We start from the raw sequence: 21,078 nt of genomic DNA, 5'->3' as shown, positions 1-21,078 counted from the left end.
TTCCAGCACGAATGTTGTTAATGTTTCCTTGTTAAATTAGATGCTAGCGTTAAGGTTGAGGTGTATATACTTCATCATGTTAAAGAAGTATCCATTGATTTCTATTTTAAGTGTTTAATCAGAAATGAGTGTTGAGTTTCGAAGGTCTTTTCAGTATCTTTAGAAGAGATTGTATATTTTTCTCACTCCTTAGATTTACTAATGTGTATATTATACAGCAGTCCCCCCCTTATCTGAGGTTTTGCTTTTCATGGTTTCAGTTACTACTTGTGGTCAACCACTGCATCCAAATAGGTGAATATAGTACAATAAAATATTTTGAGAGACTACATTCATATAACTTCTATTGCATCATATTGTTATAATTGTTTTATTTTATTGTTGTTAATCTCTTATGGTGCCTAATTTATAAATTAAACTTTATCATAGGTATGTATGTATAGTACATGTAGGGATCAGTACTATCTGTGGTTTCAGGCATCCACTCAGGGTCTTGGAATGTATCCCCTGAGGATAAGGAGGGAGTACTGTATTAATGGATTTCCTAATCCATTGAACCGTCTTTATATTCCTAGAATAAATTGTACCAGATCATTTTTTTTAAATGTCCATACATTCTGATTACCAATACTTTAAAAATTTAGTACTTTTCCATTGATGTTTACAAGTGAGATTAGTCTGTAATTTTCTTTTTTGGTACATTCTTTAAGATAATCGTGTTATATTTGCTTTATAAAAATGTCCAGAGGAAAATTCATATCCTTACATACTTAAAGCAGTAAAAATGAAAATAAATTAATTAAATATTCAACTAAAAAAGCTGGAAGAAGAAAACCTGAAACAAAAGAGAAGAAAAGAAATAAAGATAAAAGTGAAAATTAATGAATTAAGAAATAAAAATAGTATTAAAATAATTCAAAGGCTGGGCTTGGTGGCTCACACCTGTAATCCCAGCACTTTGGGAGGCTGAGGCAGGAGGATTACTTGAGGCCAGGAGTTTGAGACCAGCTTGGGCAACATTGTGAGACTTCATCTCTACAAAAAAATTAAAAAAGGCCGGGCATGGTGGCTCACGCCTGTAATCCTAGCACTCTGGGAGGCTGAGGCGGGCGGATTGTTTGAGCTCAGGAGTTCAAGACCAGCCTGAGCAAGAGTGAGACCCCGTCTCTACTAAAAATAGAAAAAATTAGGCAGCATGGTGGCACATGCCTATAGTCCCAGCTACTCGGGAGGCTGAGGCAGGAGGATTGCTTGAGCCCAGGAGTTTGAGGTTGCTGTGAGCTAGGATGACGCCACGGCACTCTAGCCCGGGCAACACAGTGAGACTCTATCTCAAAAAAAAAAAAAAAAAATTTAGCTGGCCGGGTGCGGTGGCTCACGCCTGTAATCCTAGCTCTCTGGGAGGCCGAGGTGGGCGGATTGTTTGAGCTCAGGAGTTCGAGACCAGCCTGAGCAAGAGCGAGGCCCGTCTCTTACAAAAAATAGAAAACTTAGCCGGGCATGGTGGCACATGCCTATAGTCCCAGCTACTCGGGAGGCTGAGGCAGGAGGATTGCTTGAGCCCAGGAGTTTGAGGTTGCTGTGAGCTAGGATGACGCCACGGCACTCTAGCCCCGGCAACACAGTGAGACTCTGTCTCAAAAGAAAAAAAAAAAAAAAAAGAATTTAGCCAGGCAGCATGGTGTGTGCCTGTAGTCCTAGCTACTTGGGAATAGATAAGAGATAGATAGATAAAATCTTTGAAAAATCAGGTGTTGGGTAAACTAGAAAAAAAAAACACAAACAACAATAGTTAATTCAATCAGGAAAAGAGGTTTAAAAGCACAAATACACCCGCAGAGCACAGAAAAACCCACAGACCCCAGAAAAATATCCCTGTCCCTTTGTTAAGGGTGGTTTTGGTAAGGCAGAGATCTCTGCTAAGAATGTAATATTGTTTTTCCTTCAAAAAAAAAAAAAAACACAAATACACAAAAATAAGAAATGATGAGGTAGATGTGAGCATCAAAACAGAGGAAATTGATAAAAGTCAATCATGGGGACTAATTTATGCAACCCTATATAAAAGTTGAACCTAGATTGAGTCATTTTCTATGACAATATAATTTCTTTAAATTGACTTCAGAACAGATAAAATTAAGCAGATCAATTTCTGTAGAAGAAATAATTATCAAAGAGCTACCCCATAACAAGAACCAGGCCCAGATGTTTTCACAGGGTAATTCTATCAAATTTCGACCATTAAATCTCAATGCTATTTAAACAATTCCAGAGCATAAAAAGGGAGGGAAATAACTCAAAAATTTTTTAAAAAATTGTGGCAAAATATAAAATTTGCAATTTTAAACATTTTAAAGTATACAGTTGAGTGGCATGAATTACATTCACAGTGTTGTGTGACCATCACCTCATTACAAATGTTTTTCATCACTCGAAACAGAAGCTCTGTGACATTAACCAATAACTCCCCGTTTCTTTCTACTCTCAGTTCTTGGTAACTTCTAATCTACTTTCTGTCTCTATGAATTTGAATATTCTAGCTACATCGTACAAGTAGAATTATATAATATTTCTCTTGTTGTGTCTGGCTTATTTTGCTTAGCATGATGGTTTCAGTTTCACCCAATGCTGTAGCCATGGATGATATGTTGTATGTACATATCGCATATCAGTTCATCGTCGATATGATGGATACTGCATTGTTTTCACTTTTGGCTATTGTGAGTAATGCTGCAGTGAATGTTGGTGTATAAGTATCAGTTTTTTAATATAATATCCTTGTTTTCCTATCTGGTGGGTATAAAACTAGGAGTAGAATTACTGGGTCATAGGATAATTCTGTATTTAGCTGTTTGGGTAATTGTCAAGCTATTTTCCTCAGCAGCTGTACCATTTTATGTTCCCACAACCAATGCACAAGGCTTCCATTTTCTCTGCATCTTTGCCAACACTTGTTACTGCTGTTTTTAAAATTTTTATTTGTTTTTTACTGTTATCCTAGTAGGTGTCTCTGGTTTTGCTTTGCATTTCCCTAGCGACTAATGACAATGAGCAGTTTTTCATGTGCTTGTTGGCCATTTGTTTATCTTGTTTGGAAAAGTATCTATTCAAGACCTTTGCTTTTTTTTTTTTTTTTTTTGAGACAGAGTCTCACCGTGTTGCCCGGGCTAGAGTGCCGTGGCGTCGGCCTAGCTCACAGCAACCTCATACTCCTGGGCTTAAGCGATCCTCCTGCCTCAGCCTCCCGAGTAGCTGGGACTACAGGCATGTGCCACCATGCCTGGCTAATTTTTTCTATATATATTTTTAGTTGTCCAATTAATTTCTTTCTATTTTTAGTAGAGATGGGGGTCTCGCTCTTTCTCAGGCTGGTTTCGAACTCCTGAGCCTCAAACAATCTGCCCGCCTCGGCCTCCCAGAGTGCTAGGATTACAGGCGTGAGCCACCGCGCCCGGCCCCTTTGCTTGCTTTTAATTTGGTTGTTTTAACTTTCGTTTCTTTTTTCCCTTTTTTTTTGGTTGACACATAATAATTATACATATTTTTGGGGTACAGAGTGATATTTTGATACATGTATACAATGTGTAGTGGTCAAATCAGGGTAATTAGGATTTCACCTCCTCGAACATCATTTCTTTGTGTTGGGAACATTCAGAATCCTCTCTTCTAGCTTTTTTGAACATAATAATTATTAACCATATTCACCCTACAGTGCTGTACAACACTGGTACTTATTCCTCCTGCTTATCCGTGATTTTATATTCTTTTTACTTTTGTTCTTGAGTTGTAGGAGTTTTGTGTATATTCAGGATATTAATCTCTTATCAGATACAGGTTGAGTATGCCTTGACTGAAATGCTTGGGGAAAGAAGTGTTTTCACATTTTGGATTTTTTTCAGATTTTGGAATATTTGCATTATAAGTCCAACATCCACATCTGAAAATCTGAAATCCGAAATGCTTCAATGAGCATTTCTTTTGAGTGTCCTGTTGCTGCTCACAACGTTTTGTGTTTTAGAACATTTTAGATTCCAGATTTTCAGATTTGGGATGCTCAACCTGTATATATTTTTCAAATATTGTCTCCCATTCTGTTGGTTGTCTTTTACTTTTTTGATAATGTCTTTTGATGCACAATAGTTTTAAATTTTGATTAAAGTCCAATATATCTATTTTTTTTTCTTTTGTTGATTATGCTTTTGGTATCATCTAAGAATCTGTTGCCAAATCCCAGGTCAAAATGGTCTACCTTTACCTTTTCTTTTAAGAGATTAATTATTTTAACTCTTATATTTAGGTCTTTGATCCATTTGGTTAATTTTTATTTATGATGTGATGCAGGGGTCCAGCTTCACTCTTTTGTATGTGGAAATTCATTTGTTCCACTACCAACTTTGGAGAGATTATTCTTTCTTCATGGAATGGACTTGGAACATTTGTCAAATGTTAGTTGGCCAGAGATTTGTGGATTTCTTTCAATTCTGTGTTCCATTGGTCTTTATGTCTGTTCTTATGTACGTACCACACCATTTTGATTACTGTATGTTTGTAGTATGTTTTGAAATCAGGAAATGTGAGTCCTCCAACTTACATTGTTTTGCAAAATTGTTTGGATATTCTGGACCGATTCCAATTTTATGTGAATTTGAGGATTGGCTTTTCCATTTCTGTAGAAGAGTTCGGTGTTTGGAATTTTGATAGAGAATTACACTGAATCCGTAGATTGTTTTGGGTGGTATTGACACCCTAGCAATATTAAGTCTTCCTATCTGTGAACATGGGATGTCTTTTTATTTAGGTGATCTTTAATTTTTTTTCCAGCAGTATTTTGTGATTTTCAGTGTACAAATCTTCACCTCTTTGGTTATATTTATTCTTAGATGTTTATTCTTTCAGATGCCATTGTAATGGACTTGCTTTATTTCTTTTTCAGATGGTACATTGCTAGTGTGTAGAAATACAACTGATTTTTTTGCATTGATCTTGCACTCTGCAATTTTGCTGAATTTGTTTACTAGCTCTGGTAGCTTTATTGTGAATTCCTTGGGATTTTCTCTATCATCTGTGAGTAGAGATAGTTTTACTTCTTTTTTTTCAATTTGGATACATTTTATTTCCTTTTCCTCTCGATTGTTCTGGCTATAACTTTCAATACAGTGTTGAATAGAAATGGTGAGTCTGGGCATAGTGAGACCCCGTCTTTACAAAAAACTTTTAAAAATTGGCTGGGTGTGGTGGCATGTGCTTGTATTCCTAGCTGCTTGGGAGGCTGAGGTGGGAGGATTGGTTGAGCCTAGGAATTTGAGGTTACAGTGAGCTATGATCACATCACTATACTGTAGTCTGGGTGACAGAGCAAGACCCTGTCTTCTCTCTTAAAAAAATAATAAGAAGAAGTGTGGTGGAAGTAGGGTTCTTTGTCTTGTTTCCTGATCTTAGAGCAAAAGCTTTCTGTCTTTTAACATCAAGTGTGATGTTAGCTATGGGTTGTTCATATACGGCCTTTATTATTTTGTGGTAGTTTCCTTGTATGCCTAGTTTGTTGAGTGGGTTTTTTTTTTTAAATCATAAAAAGGTGTTGAATTTTAACAAATGTTTTTTCTGCATGGAGATGATCATGTGGTTTTTACCTTTGTTCTATTAATGTGGTGTGTTATATTGATTTATTATAGTGAACCACCTTCCATTATTGAGATGAATTGATCATGTTGTGTAGTCCTTTTAATACGTTGTTGAATTCAGTTTAGTAGTACTTTGTTGAGGATTTTTGCACGTGTGTTTATAAGGATTCTGGTTTACTTTGTTGCCTGGGAATGAGGGCAGTGGCATGATCATAGCTCACTGCAACCTCTAACTGCTACGCTCAAGTTATCCTCCTGCCTCAGCCTCCAGAGTAGCTGGGACTACAGATGCATGCCACCACGCTTGGCTAATTTTTCTATTTTTTATAGAGATGTGGTCTCTTTGCTCAGACTGGTCTTGAACGCCTGACCTCAGACTATCCTCACACCGTGCCTCCCAAAGTGCTAGGATTACAGGTGTGAGCTGTAGCACCTGACCCTGTTTATAAGGGATTCTAATCTCAAATTTTCCTTCTTTTGATGTCTTTGGAATGAAGGTAATGCTGGCCTCATGGAATGGAATGGGATGTTGCCTCCTCTGATTTTTGGAAAAATTGGTGTCAGTTCTTTAAATGTTTGGTAGAATTTACCAGTGAAGCCGCTATCTGATCTTGGCCTTTGTTTGTTGGGAGGTTTTTGATGACTGATTCAATGTCTTGTTTTAGGTCCGTTGACATTTTCTGTTTCTTCTTGTGGTTTGTGTGTTTTTAGGAATTTGTCCATTTCATCTAGGATGGTTTTCTGATTTGTTGGCGTACAATTGTTCATAGCGTTTTCTTGAAATACTTTTTATTTCAGGAATGTCAGTGGTAATGTTCCCACTTCTATATTTTGTTCTTTGTGTCTTTTGTTTAGCGAAAGGATTTTCTGTTTTCTAGATCTTTTAACTTTTTCGGTTTTGTTATTTCTCTCTGTTGTTTTTCTGTTCTATTTTATTTGTCTCTGCTTTAATGTTTATTATATCCTTTCTCCCGCTGGCTTTGGTTTAGTGTTCTCTTCTCTTTCCTCAAGGTGGTATGAAGTTAGGTTATTGATTTGAGATCTTTCTTCTTTTTTAACATAAGTAATTATAATTATAAATTTTCCTCTGATCACTGCTTGTTCTGTATCCCATAACTTTTGGTATTTTTTTGGTTTTCATTCGTTTCCAAGTATTTTAAAATTTTCCTGTGGCGGCTTCTTTGAGCCATGTTGTTTGAGAGTGTGTAGTTTAATATCCCTATATTTGTGAATTTTCTAGTTTTCCTTCTGTTATGAATTTCTAGTTTCACTTCATTGTGATTGGAAATATACTCTGTGTGATTTTAATCTTCATAGATTTATTGAGACTTTTTGTGGCCTAACATGGAGAATGTTCCATGTACACTAGAGAAGAAAGTTTATTCTGCTTTTGTTGCATACTTTATATATGTCTGTGAGCTCTAGTTGGTTTATAGTTTTGTTCAGGATCTGTCTTTACTTAATTGAAGTTCTGTCTGTATGGTCTATCCACTATTGAAAATGGTATATTGTGTATACCATGGAGTACTATTCAGCTTTAAGAAACAATGGTGATATAGCACCTCTTGTATTCTCCTGGGAAGAGTTGGAACACATTCTACTAAGTGAAGTATCCCAAGAATGGAAAAACAAGCACCACGTGTACTCACCTTCAAATTGGTATTAACTGATCAACACACAGGTGCACATATAAGAATAACATTTATTGGGTGTCGGGCAGGGAGGAGGGGGTGGGAGGAGGAGGGGACGCGTATACGCATATACAAAGAGTGTGATGCGCACCATCCGGGGGATGGACATGCTTGAAGCTTGGACTTGGAGGGGGACAGGGGGGCAAAGGCAACATACGTAACGTAAACTTCTGTACCCCCATAATATGCTGAAATAAAAAAAAATGGTATATTGAAATCTCCAACTATTGTTTCTTTTGTGACATTGGTGGTCAATCTTATTGAGGATTTCTTATGCTGAGTCATTTCTCTCTTCTTTCAAAATTCTCATTTCGTCTTTCAACATTTTGATTATAATGTGTCTTACTGTGTTTCTCTTTGAATTTATCCTGCCTGTAATTTGTTGTGCTTATTATAGTTGTAGATTTGTGACAGTTGTCAAATTTGGTAAGTTTTCAGCCTTTTTTTTTTCAAATAATCTTTCTGCCCTTTTCTCCTTCTGGAACTCTCATGAAGTGCCTGTTGGTCTGTTTGATCTTGGCCCATAAGCCCCTTAGGCTTTTACTCACTCTTCATTCTTTCTCTTTTTCATTATGCTCCCCAGACTCTATAATCTCTATAATTTTAATTTTACTGGTAGTTGTTGGTAAAGGTTTCTGACTTTCTTTCGGTGGGGGTGGGGGTAGGGCTGGGGGAGTGGTTGTGGATGGTAAGGTATCCTGTTACTGCCTGGTGGGGTGGAAGTTCTAGTTTCCTACTTGGCCTTATCCTTTCGAGGTTTTGCTAACCTTCTTCTATCTGTAGATTTATGTCTTTTGCCTAACTTGAGTCATTTCAGACAGTATTTCTTTGAGGATTTTTCTAGCTCTGTCCTCTGGGACTCCAATGACATGAATGTTATATTTTTTTGTTACAGTCCTACAGATTGCTGAGGTGCTGTCCCCTCCCTCCCTCCTCCCTGCCCCCAAGTCTGTTTTCTCCTTGTTGTTTGGATTGGGTAGTTTTTATTAATCTATCTTCCGGTTCATGGATTTTCATTTGATTCTTCTTTGTATCTTCTGTTTCTTTGCTGAGATTTTCCATTTTTTTATTTGTTTTTAATTCCATTTATATTGGTTCTTAGAACATTTTTTATGAAGACCGCTTTAAAATCTTTGTCAGAATTCTAACTTCTCTGTTATTTTGGTGTTGGCATCTATTGATTCCTTTTTATTTAAATTGTAATTTTCCTGGTTTCAGTATGGTAAGTGATTTTTTTTTTTTATCAAAATTTGAACATTTTGGGTATTATGTAATGAGGCTCTGTAAACTTTTGTTTTAGCTGGCTTCATTTGGCACTGTTCTCGTAAGAGGATGGAAGCCTATACTTCCTTATTACCGGGTGAATATAGAAGTCCAGCCTTTGTACACCCGTGGAAGGAGGAGGAGCTCCTTGATAATTATTGCTGAGTGTTGTGGGAGTTCTGGCTCCTTTTTGGGCTTTGGCTAATACCACCCTGACTTAGGGGAGTAGGAGTTCCTTGATACTACATCCCACATAGGCTCCAGGGATACCAAATGATTCTACTATAGTGAATATAGAAAATAGAAAATGTTCTTTGTACTATCATTAAATAAAAGTTAATTTAAAATAGTGATTCATCTTTCATTCTCTAAAATTATTTGAATATGTTTATAATTCACATACTATATGTTCTTAATTCATTAGTAAATAAGTAGGAGCCCATACATACCATTTTACTGATAAAGAGACCCAATCAGACATGTTTGGAGACCACTACATGAGATGCTCTAGTCAATGTTTTCTTTTTCTGCAGCCTGGGAACTAAAATTGATATGTGTTCCTTATTTCCCCTACTTTGACCTTTGTTTTTAACATTTAACTTGGCTGCTTTTGTTGTTTATCTGTGTCCTCATTGCTTAGTTAGTTTCTGGAATATACTGATACAATAAACAATCTGAATCCTGTTAGTAGAGACTATATAATACTTACCTCTTGCCTTTCAGTAGTTTTCCTCTTGTATCGTGTTTCGACTTTCATGGAAAGCAGGAAGCATACCTTTTAAAACTTTTCTGCAAGGAGTAAGGATGTAAATTTGTATTATATGTTGGAAGATGTCATATGTGCTTTAAAAAGAATTTCCCAAACAACCTATTTTGCAGATGGTGAAAATTGTAATTATGTAATCTCCAAGTCACTTAATTTAGTAAGCTTTGAGATTTCATTATTAATGTTAGTTTAATGGGTTTTAAAGAGATTTTAGAACTCACTAAGCCATCTAAGAGACAGAAGTGATTTTTCTTAGTTAGAGGTGAGTCAAGTCTAAGTGTCTATCTTTAATTCCTTACCTGATTATTATATTATTGTTCTATCATATCATTTTTTCTAGGGTAATTAAAATTATTTGATATTCTTGTGTTAAGTTGGACAAAAGCAGTGGGGACATGACAGGCATTTTTAAAAGTAGGAATGAATCTATAAATCACAAAACATAATTGAGAATCAGCTTTTATATATTGCTTGTTTACCTTTCAATCTAGCAGCCTTTCTTTGTGTGTATTTATAGTCTTTTTAAATCTTTTTTTTTAGGTAGGTAGCCATCCAAGCTTCCTGAAGGAGGTTCGAGATCACATGCAGGACTCTTTCTTAATGCAGCCTGAGGTAAGCAGGAATGTAGGTGGGATTTAAGGCCTTTACATTTTCAAGCATTGCTACCGTTTTTAATATGTACCTGAAAAGTCTTGTGCATTTTGAACTATATTAAATTTTCTGAATTTAAAATATATCAGATGATAAATATTTTATCTCCAAGACATAGATTTTTCTAATTTTATTGAATTTTAGATGTAAGTATTTTCTTGTGATATGCTCATTTGCCTTCAGATATTTATAATCTTAGAAAACTAATTTCAGATATTATTTTTTAATACACAATACCTTGTATACAGTGTCATTTAATTATGGGATATAAAAATCCCTGTCTTTTGTGCCAAACTGAAAGGTTAAAAATAAACAACCAAAAATCTTTTCTTTTAAAAAATTTCTGTTTATATTCTTGTTAATCCAGATAAATAAATTAGTATATGGGTAATAAATGTGTGCAATTAGGAGTAATTTTAACTGTAGTACCGTGAATTTATATAAGCGTATTTATATCTGTAAACTATTGTTATCAGGTTAATCTATGGATCTTATTCAAATTTTGTCCATTTATGTCCCTCATAGCAAATTAAAAAATGATTTATTTCTCGTCCAATTCAGGATCGTAGGCCATTATTTCTTTAAATATTTTTTTAGTCCTTCCCCTCTCTTCCGAGACCCCAATTCCAGATATATGAGACTTCCTGCTATTGTCCCACAGTCTCTGAGGTTCTATTTATTGTTTTTTTCCCTCAGTCTTTTTTTACCTTCCGTGCTCCATGTGGGAGAGTTTCTGAGTTCATTGATCAACTGTTAATATCATATAGTGTATTTTTCATCTCAGATGTTCTGTTTTTTTATCTGTAAAAATTTCATTTGAGGGTTTTTTTTGTTTTTTTTTTTCTCTCCTTGAGATGAAATCTTACCATGTTGCCCAGGCTGGTCTTGAACTCCTGGGCTCAAGTGATCTGCCTCAGCCTTCTGAGTAGCTGGTTATAAGCACATGCCACGGTACCTGATTGTTTTTATATCACACATTCCTTAAACTATGTTCATGTTTTCCTCTACTAGTTTTTTAATATATCAGAATATTTATGGTAATTCTTTTAATATCTTTACCTACTATTTTCATATCTGTCATCTAGGTCTGTTTTTACAGTTTGAATTTCTTTTTTCCTTCTTGGTAATGGGTCGTATTTTCATGCTATTTTGCAAAATGCCAGGTAATTTTTTATTTGATTTTGAATATTGTGAATTTTACTTTGTTGGTTACTGGATTTTGTTGTTGGACTTTGTTCTGGCATACTGTCAAATTACTTGGAATTATTTTTGTTTGGATCCCTATGAGACTTGCTTTTAAGCTTTTTAAATAGCCTTTGATGGAGTAGACTAGTCTCTACTACTGTAGTGATACCTTCTGACTACTCTACGTGAATCTCCCTGTATTTTAAGATTTTCTCACTCTTACAGGTAGCAACACAGAGTACTCCTGGCCTGTGTGTGCTTTGTGAACTGTTTGGCCTAATGCTTTCTTGTGGGTTTGTGGTTCTTTCTCTAGCCTCAGGTGGTTTCTTCTCACATATGCATAGGTCAGTTTTTAGCCAAAGACTTATTTTATGAATACCTTTCTGTAGATACCCAGAGCTCTTTTTTGTGCAGTTCCCTCGTCTTCAGTACTCAGCTTCCCAAATTCTAGCTGCCTGGAACTCCATCTGTTTCGTCAACTTAGTGAAAGTGATAGGCTCTGTTAGCCTCCCCTTCCCCGCAGTTGCCTCCAGGCAATAAGCTTTGGTGGCAGTAGTGCTCGCTTGATTTGTTTCCTTTTCTTAGGTATACAGTCCTGTACTACCTTGTGTGCAAAGTTTGAAAACCATTATTTCATATCTTTTGTCTAGTTTCTAGTTGTTAAAGGTTAAATCTAGTCCCTTTTGGTTGGGAGTGGAAGATCCCCCTCTGCTTTAATCTAGATGGAAATAGCAAAAACCCTGGTTAGAGGAAGTGGTATTCAAAGTCTTTCTTTGTCTTTTATGACCTTGACATTTTTGAATATAGACCATTTTCTAGAGTGCCCTGCAATTTGTGTTTGTTTAGTATTTTTTCAAGATTCGATTGAGGTAAAGCATTTTTGGCATGAATACTTAATAAGTGATATGGTGTCTTTCTTTGTGCACATCAGGAGACACATGATGTCTATTTTGTCCCATTAATGTATGTTAACTTGGTTAAGTGAATGTCAGGTTTCTCTAGGGTAAAGTTGCTATTTTTCCCTCTGTATCTGTGTAATTTTTTCATTGGGTGGTATATGTATATGATACTATATAAATACCCTCTTCAGAAAACTTTTTACCCACTGTTTGTAGCATCCATTGTCAATTAGAAAATTTTTTTAAACTACAAAAGTAGAATATTTGTGTTAAAAGAAAAATTGTAAATGATACAGTAGTAAAAAAAAACTAAAACACAATGGCGAATAATTTTTAGACCTTTTTTTCTTTATTCAAACAGATCTTGCAGCATAAAGAGGTGATTTCAGGGTTTTATTGAATAAATGAACTATAATTTTTAATTGAATTTATCTCTTAATCTTAAATAGCACAATATATATCATTATTGAAGTTTGATTACTACTTCCTCTAATCAGGGTTCTTTGCTATTTCCGTGCTTTGGACTTTTTTAGTGTATGTGGACAGACCATTCTCAGAATGTTATTAACACATTGACTGCCACACTAGAAAAAGAAATTTTTCCTTGGGGCCATGGTGTTTTCTTATGGAAATAGAATAAAAACTTTGAAAATAAAACGATCCTTTCTAACTTAATGAAAAATTTGTTATTTTTTATTGTTTTCTGTGTGTGAGTTATGTTCAACTCACGAGACACTAGAATCAATTTATGCACTGCACGCCACATGAGTTGTATGTGACTCACGACATACTTATTAAATTTGTTTCTGAGAATTGAGTCTTTTGGTCATTCTGCAAGTATTTAGTTGTGTCTGGAGTGGACCTTGGGTGGTCCTGGATGACGACCTCTGAATCATATGCCCTAAGTATTTGCAACAATGTCACATCGCCGCATACTGTCATTGATTTCGTTCAAAGAGCTGCCAGGCAAACATTCAAGGGGAAATGCGCAGTTGGAAGTTATGGTAATTGGAGAACACAGTCCAGCACGTGTGGTGTGCTTGGCAGGCGGCTGGAGCAGGGCGACAGGAGGTGGGGGAGACGTGCCGATTGACAGCGAAATGAGCAGAGGTTTCACAGCGTGCAGGCTGCTATGGACCTTCCCGCCTATCCGCCAGTTCTACTTTAGTGTAGCTTCTGTGACCAGAGCTGTGATCATCACATAAGTTTATTTTGCGTTTTTCGTTCTCAGGAGAAAATGTCTAGAGAAAATGAGCGTAAGGAATTGTTGGAGGAAATGGTGAACGAAGTTTTGGACATGAGTGATGAAGATGTTGATCTATTTAGTGATGATTCAGAGGAGTGCCGTCCTAGTGGAGATAGTGGGGACAGTTCTGATAGCAGTTGCAGCCCACCAAGAAAAACTAGAAGAAGAACAATACATACAGATCTTTCCAGTGGGGAAGGTTGTTCAAAATCTGTTACTGAAACAGTCGAAGCAGTTGTGGCCGATTTCAGTGAGAGTGATTCTTCCTCAGATGTTTCTGAAGAACCTGTAGTGACTAGTGTAAATTCTCTGACCTGGGGTCCAGTGTCAGGAAGTAACATGAAGATTTTTGACTTCGTTGAAAGTAACCCTGGTGTTCCAACAGAAATTGCGGTAAATCTCCATGAAAAAACACCTTATGATTTTTTCAAATTCTTCATAACAGATGATGTTATTGACTACATGGTGAAGGAAACTAATATCTACGCAAGTCAGACTTTACAAAAGGGTAATGTCAAACCGCACTCCCGACTAAAAAAGTGGTATGATGTTACTTCTCAAGAAATGGAGCGATTTTTGGGAGTATTGTTTTGGATGGGCCTTAGCAAGAAGCCAAGACTTCCGGACTATTGGTCAAAAAACATTTTGTATGACAATTCAGTGAAAAAGCTTATATCACGTAACCGCTTCGAAATGCTGCTGAGAATGTGGCATTTCTCTAACAATGAAGAATGTCCTCCTGGTGACCGTCTCTTCAAGATCCAACCACTTCTTGATCGTCTTCTTGAAAGGTTTCAGGTTGCTGTAGTTCCAGATAAGGAAATATGTATTGAGGAAACAATGGTGCCATTTCATGGACGTTTGAGTTTCATACAGTACGTAAAAAACAAGTGCCATAAATTTGGAATAAAACTTTTCAAACTTTGCCTAAAAGATGGTTACACCTGGAATGTGAAAATTTATTGTGGGAAGGAAGCAAGATCTGGCATTCCTGTTTCGTCCTCTGTTGTCATGAAGCTAATAGAAGGTTTACTAGATAGTGGACATGTTTTATACACTGGCAACTACTACACCAGCATCCACCTAGCTCATCAGCTCCTTGAGCGCTCTACATATCTGGTGGGCACACTAAAAAGTAACAGGAAGCTAAACCCGCCAGATGTGGTGAAAGCAAAGCTGAACAAGAATGAAGTAATAGCTCGAGAAAGTGACACGGGAGTCGTCGTCCTCAAATGGAAGGATAAGAGAGATGTACTGATGCTGAGTACTATGCACGGCGAAGACACCAAAGCAGTTGAAACGAGAAAAGGTGTTGTGGAAAAACCACATATGATTGTAGATTATAATAATTCAAAGGCGTTCATTGACCTCTCAGATCAACTGAAGTCATATTCATGTTCTTTGAGACGTGGCATAAAGTGGTTCAGAAAATTAGCAATAGAGCTAATCACAGGATCAGCTTTGGTAAACTCACTTGTTCTCTACAGAGTTGTGAACAAAAAGAACATCTCAATCACAAAATTCAAAGAACAAGTTTGCCTAAAACTGCTCCAGACAGATGAAACATCTACTGCGGTGCCGTCCCTCCCATTGCCGTCTGTGACTTGTTCCCTCAGGAACATGGGCTCTGCCAGAAGAAGATGTACTGTGTGTTATGAAAAAACACAAGCTGAGAAAGGACGTGACTATGCCATGAAAAGATGTAAACAGACAGCATGGAAATGCAGCAAATGTAATGTGTACTTTTGTGTAGAATGCTTTTTCCTAAAACATACATCAATGAAAAAGTAATATAAAAACTTGAAAATAAGTGATGTAAAAAGTAATGTGAAAACTTGAAAAGTGATTCATAGAGGTAAAGTGTTTTTCTTGACTTGTGAGGCTTAATTGTAATTTAAATAGAAAAATGAAATTTATTGATTTCTGTTCATCGAATCCACTTTTTTACAATTTAATTGTCAATATTAATTGTAACAATAAGAACATCGATGAGCCAACTGCAGGGTTTTGCCCAGGGGGCCACCCATGACATAACATGTATGCTACAGCATGGCAGAGTGAGTTGCCTGTGCACCGTGCTGCTCCCAAGGTCAGGAGACCTGTGAGTTATGTGTGCTTCACGAGGCCCCAGGCTCAAAACTAGAGTGAGTTAAATACAACGCATATGGCAGTTAATGTGTTAAATGCATAAAATCATGTGAAGGTTAATTTTGATATTCATGTGAAATTGGTTAAAATTAAAATGTAAGGTACATCTTTTAAATTAGTAGACTGAAAATGTACCAATTTGCCATAAACTCCCCATCATACCTACCTTTTACCTTACCAGTATCTTGTTTCAATCAATTCTATCTTATTCTTTTTTACCACAGTTGTATGTAGGCTTATTTTCCCCCATGCCTGAAAAGAGAATATTTGAATTCTGAATTTGTTCCATTTAATTTTTTTCATTTACATCATTAAATGCAAATTTATAGGATGCCTTGAAAGTTTGTATGAAATTTAAATGATTATTTTTAATACATTTGAAGCTGAGCAAACATGGTATGAAATTACATCTCCTTTTTCGCTAATACTCTTTCTTTAAATGGGTCCTTTAGTTTTTGAAGCAGTGGTAGCTATGACAGTGGTGGTGTTGAAATAATCGTAATACTAATGATTCTGTATTTCCGATAGTACTTTCTCATTCTCTTCAGGTAAAAGTACTTGTCAGTGTGGACCAGTTGGCTAGCTCCTTGTTTACTTGATGTCTTAAAACTGTTAATAATTATTTAATCATTCTGCCAATAAAATCAATGTCAGAATCACATCCAAGTGATAAGACTCACTTTGTCAACTTGAATGTTTATAATTAAAATCAAATCCAAGATTTGCGTAGATGTTTAGGCTTCATTTATATTGGTAAAAGAATTCTTTATAGGTGCTAATACCTGAAGGTCTCATACATATATCTAGTGGGAGCAACACAGTGGCAGATGTTGTGGATGTTTTTTAGTATTACTAATTTGCATTGTGGTTTTAGGTTTTAAACATTCTTTAATCTTCTATTATCGACCTGCTTTCTTTTGTCCTTTTTCTAGTATAAAAATTTAAGTCGTCAAATACATCTCAGGAACACAAAAAATTAGAACAGTCTCCTCTATTGTCCTTGTATCATTGGAAAAGTTAGAATTAGATGCAATATTTGCAGCCATTTTTATTTGTTCCTTGTTATCATTCGTTCGCCGTTGATAAGTACTTCTTTTGGGGTCTAGCAGATGAAGAATGAGTTGATTTCCACTTTGAAGAGTAAAATCTAGGGTTTCCTTTAGGCAGCATTTGAGAAATGAGTAATAGACAGCATGGATTTTTTTTATAGTGTAAGAGTGAATATTACATACATTCCTGGCACATAAACAGCTATGTTTTCTCATGGTTGTTCTATTTGTTGGAAACTGAGAAAGTTGTTTTCTTTTTTTAATGTTGGTTGTATTTTTTTTTCCTTTTGGTTATTTCTACCTTCAATTTATTACCTTCATTTTCTGAAATCCTGTGGTGTTTGTGAAATTTTCCCATGCAGTTTATCCATTTCGTGTGTTATTTTTGGCCTGATTGTCATCTTCCTTGACATCTGTTATTCACCCGTCCATGGAACACTTTGAGGCTTTCTTATAATTTTCATACTGTACTACATTCTCCTGGGTATGAAGATGGAGATAAATCATTGCAACATCAGGTAGAAAGATGGATACAATTATTTTGCAACCGATTTGTGATATTCGATTTAACTTGAGACAAGAGTTCTGTAACCACTCAGAAAGAGGATCAAAAAACAAGTTGCACTTGAAGGCTTGCTTTTCCTTATGGTTGATTTCTAATTATGACTATCAGGTCAATTTTTTAATATGAACATACCAGTTCATCTGAATTGTATTTTTGCAAGACTGTTCATATTTCAGTGCTACTGCTTTTGTCCTTGTAATTTTTGAAGCACCCTCCCTCCGCCCCCGTCTTTATCTCATTTCTTTGAATTAACCTCGTTGTTGGCAAATACACTCATGCATCACTTAACGAAGGGGATAGGTTCTGAGAAATGCATTGGTAGGTGATTTCATCATTGTGTGAACATCATAGGGTGTACTTACACAAACCTGGATGGTGTAGCCTACTACACACGTAGGCTTATATGGTTTGGCCTATTCCCCTTAGGCTACAAATCTGTACAGCATGGTACTCTCCTGAATACTGTAGGCAGTTAAAACACAATGGTAAGTATTTGTGTATCTATACATATCTAAACATAGAAAAGATACAGTTAAAATATGGTATTATTTTCTTATGTGTCTACCGTTATATATGTGGTCCATCTTTGACTGAAGCATCGTTGTGCGGTACATGACAATATTCACTTGTGGCAGGAAGATTAACTTTATTGTCTATTGACTAATTACTAACTTTAGTTAATAACTAGAAATCATTTTCAATGTAGTTTAAACATTTTTTGAATTTAAAAAAAATTTTGTATTTTATTGTGGTCAAATGAGGTTTAAATGTAGTAGATAGCTAGTAAATCATTTTTTAAGAGAAGGTCTAAAAAGTGCTCGGAACAATAGCAGCTCAATGGAAATAGTATTTAAAGTCTTTAAACTCTTCCTTTGATGTACTTTTGATCAAATCTTGATTATTGAGGCTTATATTTCATAGCTCCATTTAATTTCTTCTGCCAAATGACAAAGAAGTGTGGTCTCATTGTAAACAAAAAATACTGTGCCTTTCCTAGATTTTGAGTTCTTACTTAACTATATGTAGGGTTTCTGTTCAGTGAAGTTAATAGAGAAAACTACTCTGTTTTTGAAGCTGACTAAGCTGAGGATCATTGCTTTTTTGAACCTAATTTAGCAGTTGCTGCAGTTAACAGTTTGCATCCAGACTTCTGACTAATCCTGTTTAGGGATTAATAGAATTGTTTTGCAGAGACAAAAAGTGTAATGAAAAATATGATAATTTTTTTCTAGTTAAGTTGTGATTTTTAAAGTTATCTTTTTATGTTTCATATTTTAGAAATATGGAAAACTGACAACTTGCACTGGTTGCCGAACACAGTGCAGATTTTTTGATATGACTCAGTGTATAGGTCCTAATGGATATATGGAGCCATATTGTTCAACTGCTTGTATGAACAGTCACAAGACAAAATATGCAAAATCACAAAGTAAGTTTCAGGTATTTGGAAAGTTAGACTTTATACCATAATTACTTTTTGCACAAGTAACTCTTCCTTTAACTTTGCTCTTATCCTTGTTTTTAACTGCTTTTATTTTAAAATTTTTATTACCACACTAAACTTTCTTACTGTATGTAAACTCTTCTAATTATTTTGATCATTCTGTACTACTATTAATTTTTTAAAGTTCTTTCTATATCTGTGTTCTTAGCTAAAATTGTTGTTCCAGCCAAAAAAATTATCTAAAACTGAGATTTTTTTTTGATGTATCCATGTATGTTTTAGGGACAATACCAGTCTTCTTTTTGACAGTATTTTTTAAGGTACAAATAATCTTGTCTATTTGAGGTACAGATAATAAAAGAATAGTTTACAGAAGGTTACATTAAAAAATAATCTCAGCAGTTAAGATTTTTTTAAAGTCTTATTACTACCTTATAATGAAATCAGATATATACCTTTTTTCTCCTAGGTTTGGGAATTATTTGCCATTTTTGTAAGCGAAACTCTTTACCTCAATACCAAGCCACAATGCCTGATGGAAAACTGTATAACTTTTGCAATTCCAGTTGTGTGGCTAAATTTCAGGTTTGTTATTTAGTTTCAATTACTCCTGTTCCCAGTAAAATACATATAGAAAATAAACAGTGTAATATGCTTTTCCTTTATCTTACCTGTTAATTTTTACAGTTTATTGAGGGTCAAATTGGAGGGTGGAGATTCTAGAGTCACAGAATGCCTGGCTGTACCAGGTCTCTACTTTTAGCACTAATAATCTAATTGACATTTTAATTGTTACTATGATACAGATTTTTGAAGGAAAATAAATTTTAATATAGTTGAGCTCAGTGCCTAATGTGTAGTATTTTTTTTATTAGATGGTTTGAATAAAATGTAAATCTTAGCTGGGTGCTTTGGCTTATGTCTGTAATCCTAGCTACTCAAGAATCTGAGGCAGGAAGATTGCTTGAGCTCAGGAGTTTGAGAGTAGACTGGACAACATGGTGGGACCCTGCCTCCAAAAAAATTTTTTTTGAATGTGACCCTTAAGGGGAACTCTATGAAAAATGGATGAAGGATTTAGGTATATTTAGCCCGGAAGTGATAAGAATACATGCTTTCTTCATATATTAGAAATGGGCCATGTAAAGAGGGGATTAGACTTCTTATAGTAGGCTTTAATTTAATAGAATATCAGTTTCAGGGAGTATTTTCCTTTTTGGTAAATGTAAAGAACTTTCTGACATACTTCTTCAAATTTGGAGTATGAATAATCTCAGAAAATAGATTACTGGAAGTGTTCAAACTTAACCTAGTTGACCACTAAGAAGGAATAGTTTAGAAGGGATTCAAGTATTAGTTAGGTGGTACGATTAGGTTTACCTGTTGTGTGTGAAAATTTCAGGGTATTACCCAAAGGTTCAAACCTGTGCATAAAGCCATGCTTCATGAGTTAATACATCCAACAGTTCTGCTTTGTTCCAGGTACTGTGTTCTATGTTAATTTATTTAAACTGAAAATATAGTCTCTGAAGTATGTTATAATAGTTACTGTAACACTAGCATTTAAATTGAGGCTTAAAATTCAACCAAGTGAATGTCATTTTTATTAATAGTTGTATCCTCACCAAGCTCAGGTGATAAACCACATTCAAGACTAAACTTTTAGCAGTTGGGATCATAGCCATTATACATCCTTACAGTGATAAATATTGCTTCTGCCTTGTTGGCTTTTCTTAAACTAGAAATTAAGGAATAATGATTAATTAGAAGAGAGAAGTGTAGTGTCGATAGCATGCTGCTTGTCAGATCTTGAACTTTACTCCTTTTTGATGATGTTGGGTAAATTGAATTGATAATTGAAAATTTTTTTAAGTACCATTTTAATTTAATTGAAACTTGTATTGCCCATTACTTGGTAGGACCTTCTGTGTATATATATATACATTGTATATTTTTAAGAAATACAATTGTCCCTCAGTATCCATGGAAGATTGGTTTGAGGACCTCCCATGTCTATAGAAATCCACGGATGCCCATGTCCTTGATGTAAAATGGCATAGTAGTTGCATATAACCTGTGCATATCCTCCCATATACTTAAATCATTTCTAGATAACCACTAGTACCTAATACCTAATAATTGCTATGTAAATAGTTGCTATACTGTATTGCTTAGGGAGGGTGACAGGGGTAAAAAGGAAGAAAGGATTCCACATGTTCATACAGACACAACCATCTTTTTTTTTTTTAATTTTTAAAAAATTTTTGATTCTTGGTTGAATCCATGGTTACATAGGGCCAACTGTACTTAATTTAGACTTTTAATTTTGAGAAATGCTTCCGGATAAGCCTACAGGCAGCCTCATCACTCTGTCTGCATATGAATAATACAAAGTTGACAGATAGAAAAGCAACATTTTTTTCCTTTTTCTTCATCTCAAAGTAAACCACATATTTTGAACTTTATGTCTTCATTAGATGTTTTTCCTTTTAAAAGTTAAGATAGCCGGGCGCAGTGGCTCACGCCTGTAATCCTAGCACTCTGGGAGGC

At 35.4% G+C, this 21,078-nt stretch overlaps 1 protein-coding gene across 1 annotated transcript in view; it reads left to right on the top strand.

Annotated features, from left to right (window-relative positions):
- Positions 1-21,078, top strand: part of ZMYM2 (zinc finger, MYM-type 2) — a 100,583-nt gene that overhangs the window by 19,613 nt on the left and 59,892 nt on the right. Inside the window, exons 5-7 of the mRNA XM_012641669.1 lie at positions 9,882-9,953; positions 18,363-18,513; positions 18,998-19,113. Coding sequence (XP_012497123.1) covers positions 9,882-9,953; positions 18,363-18,513; positions 18,998-19,113 — 339 coding nt within the window. The remainder of the gene's footprint in view (positions 1-9,881; positions 9,954-18,362; positions 18,514-18,997; positions 19,114-21,078) is intronic.

Source organism: Propithecus coquereli, unplaced genomic scaffold (assembly GCF_000956105.1).
Source record: "Propithecus coquereli isolate 6110/MARCELLA unplaced genomic scaffold, Pcoq_1.0 Scaffold168, whole genome shotgun sequence".
NCBI classification, from domain to species: domain Eukaryota; kingdom Metazoa; phylum Chordata; class Mammalia; order Primates; family Indriidae; genus Propithecus; species Propithecus coquereli.
Note: the sequence above shows the minus strand (reverse complement) of the source record. Positions and strands in the feature narration are given on the sequence as shown.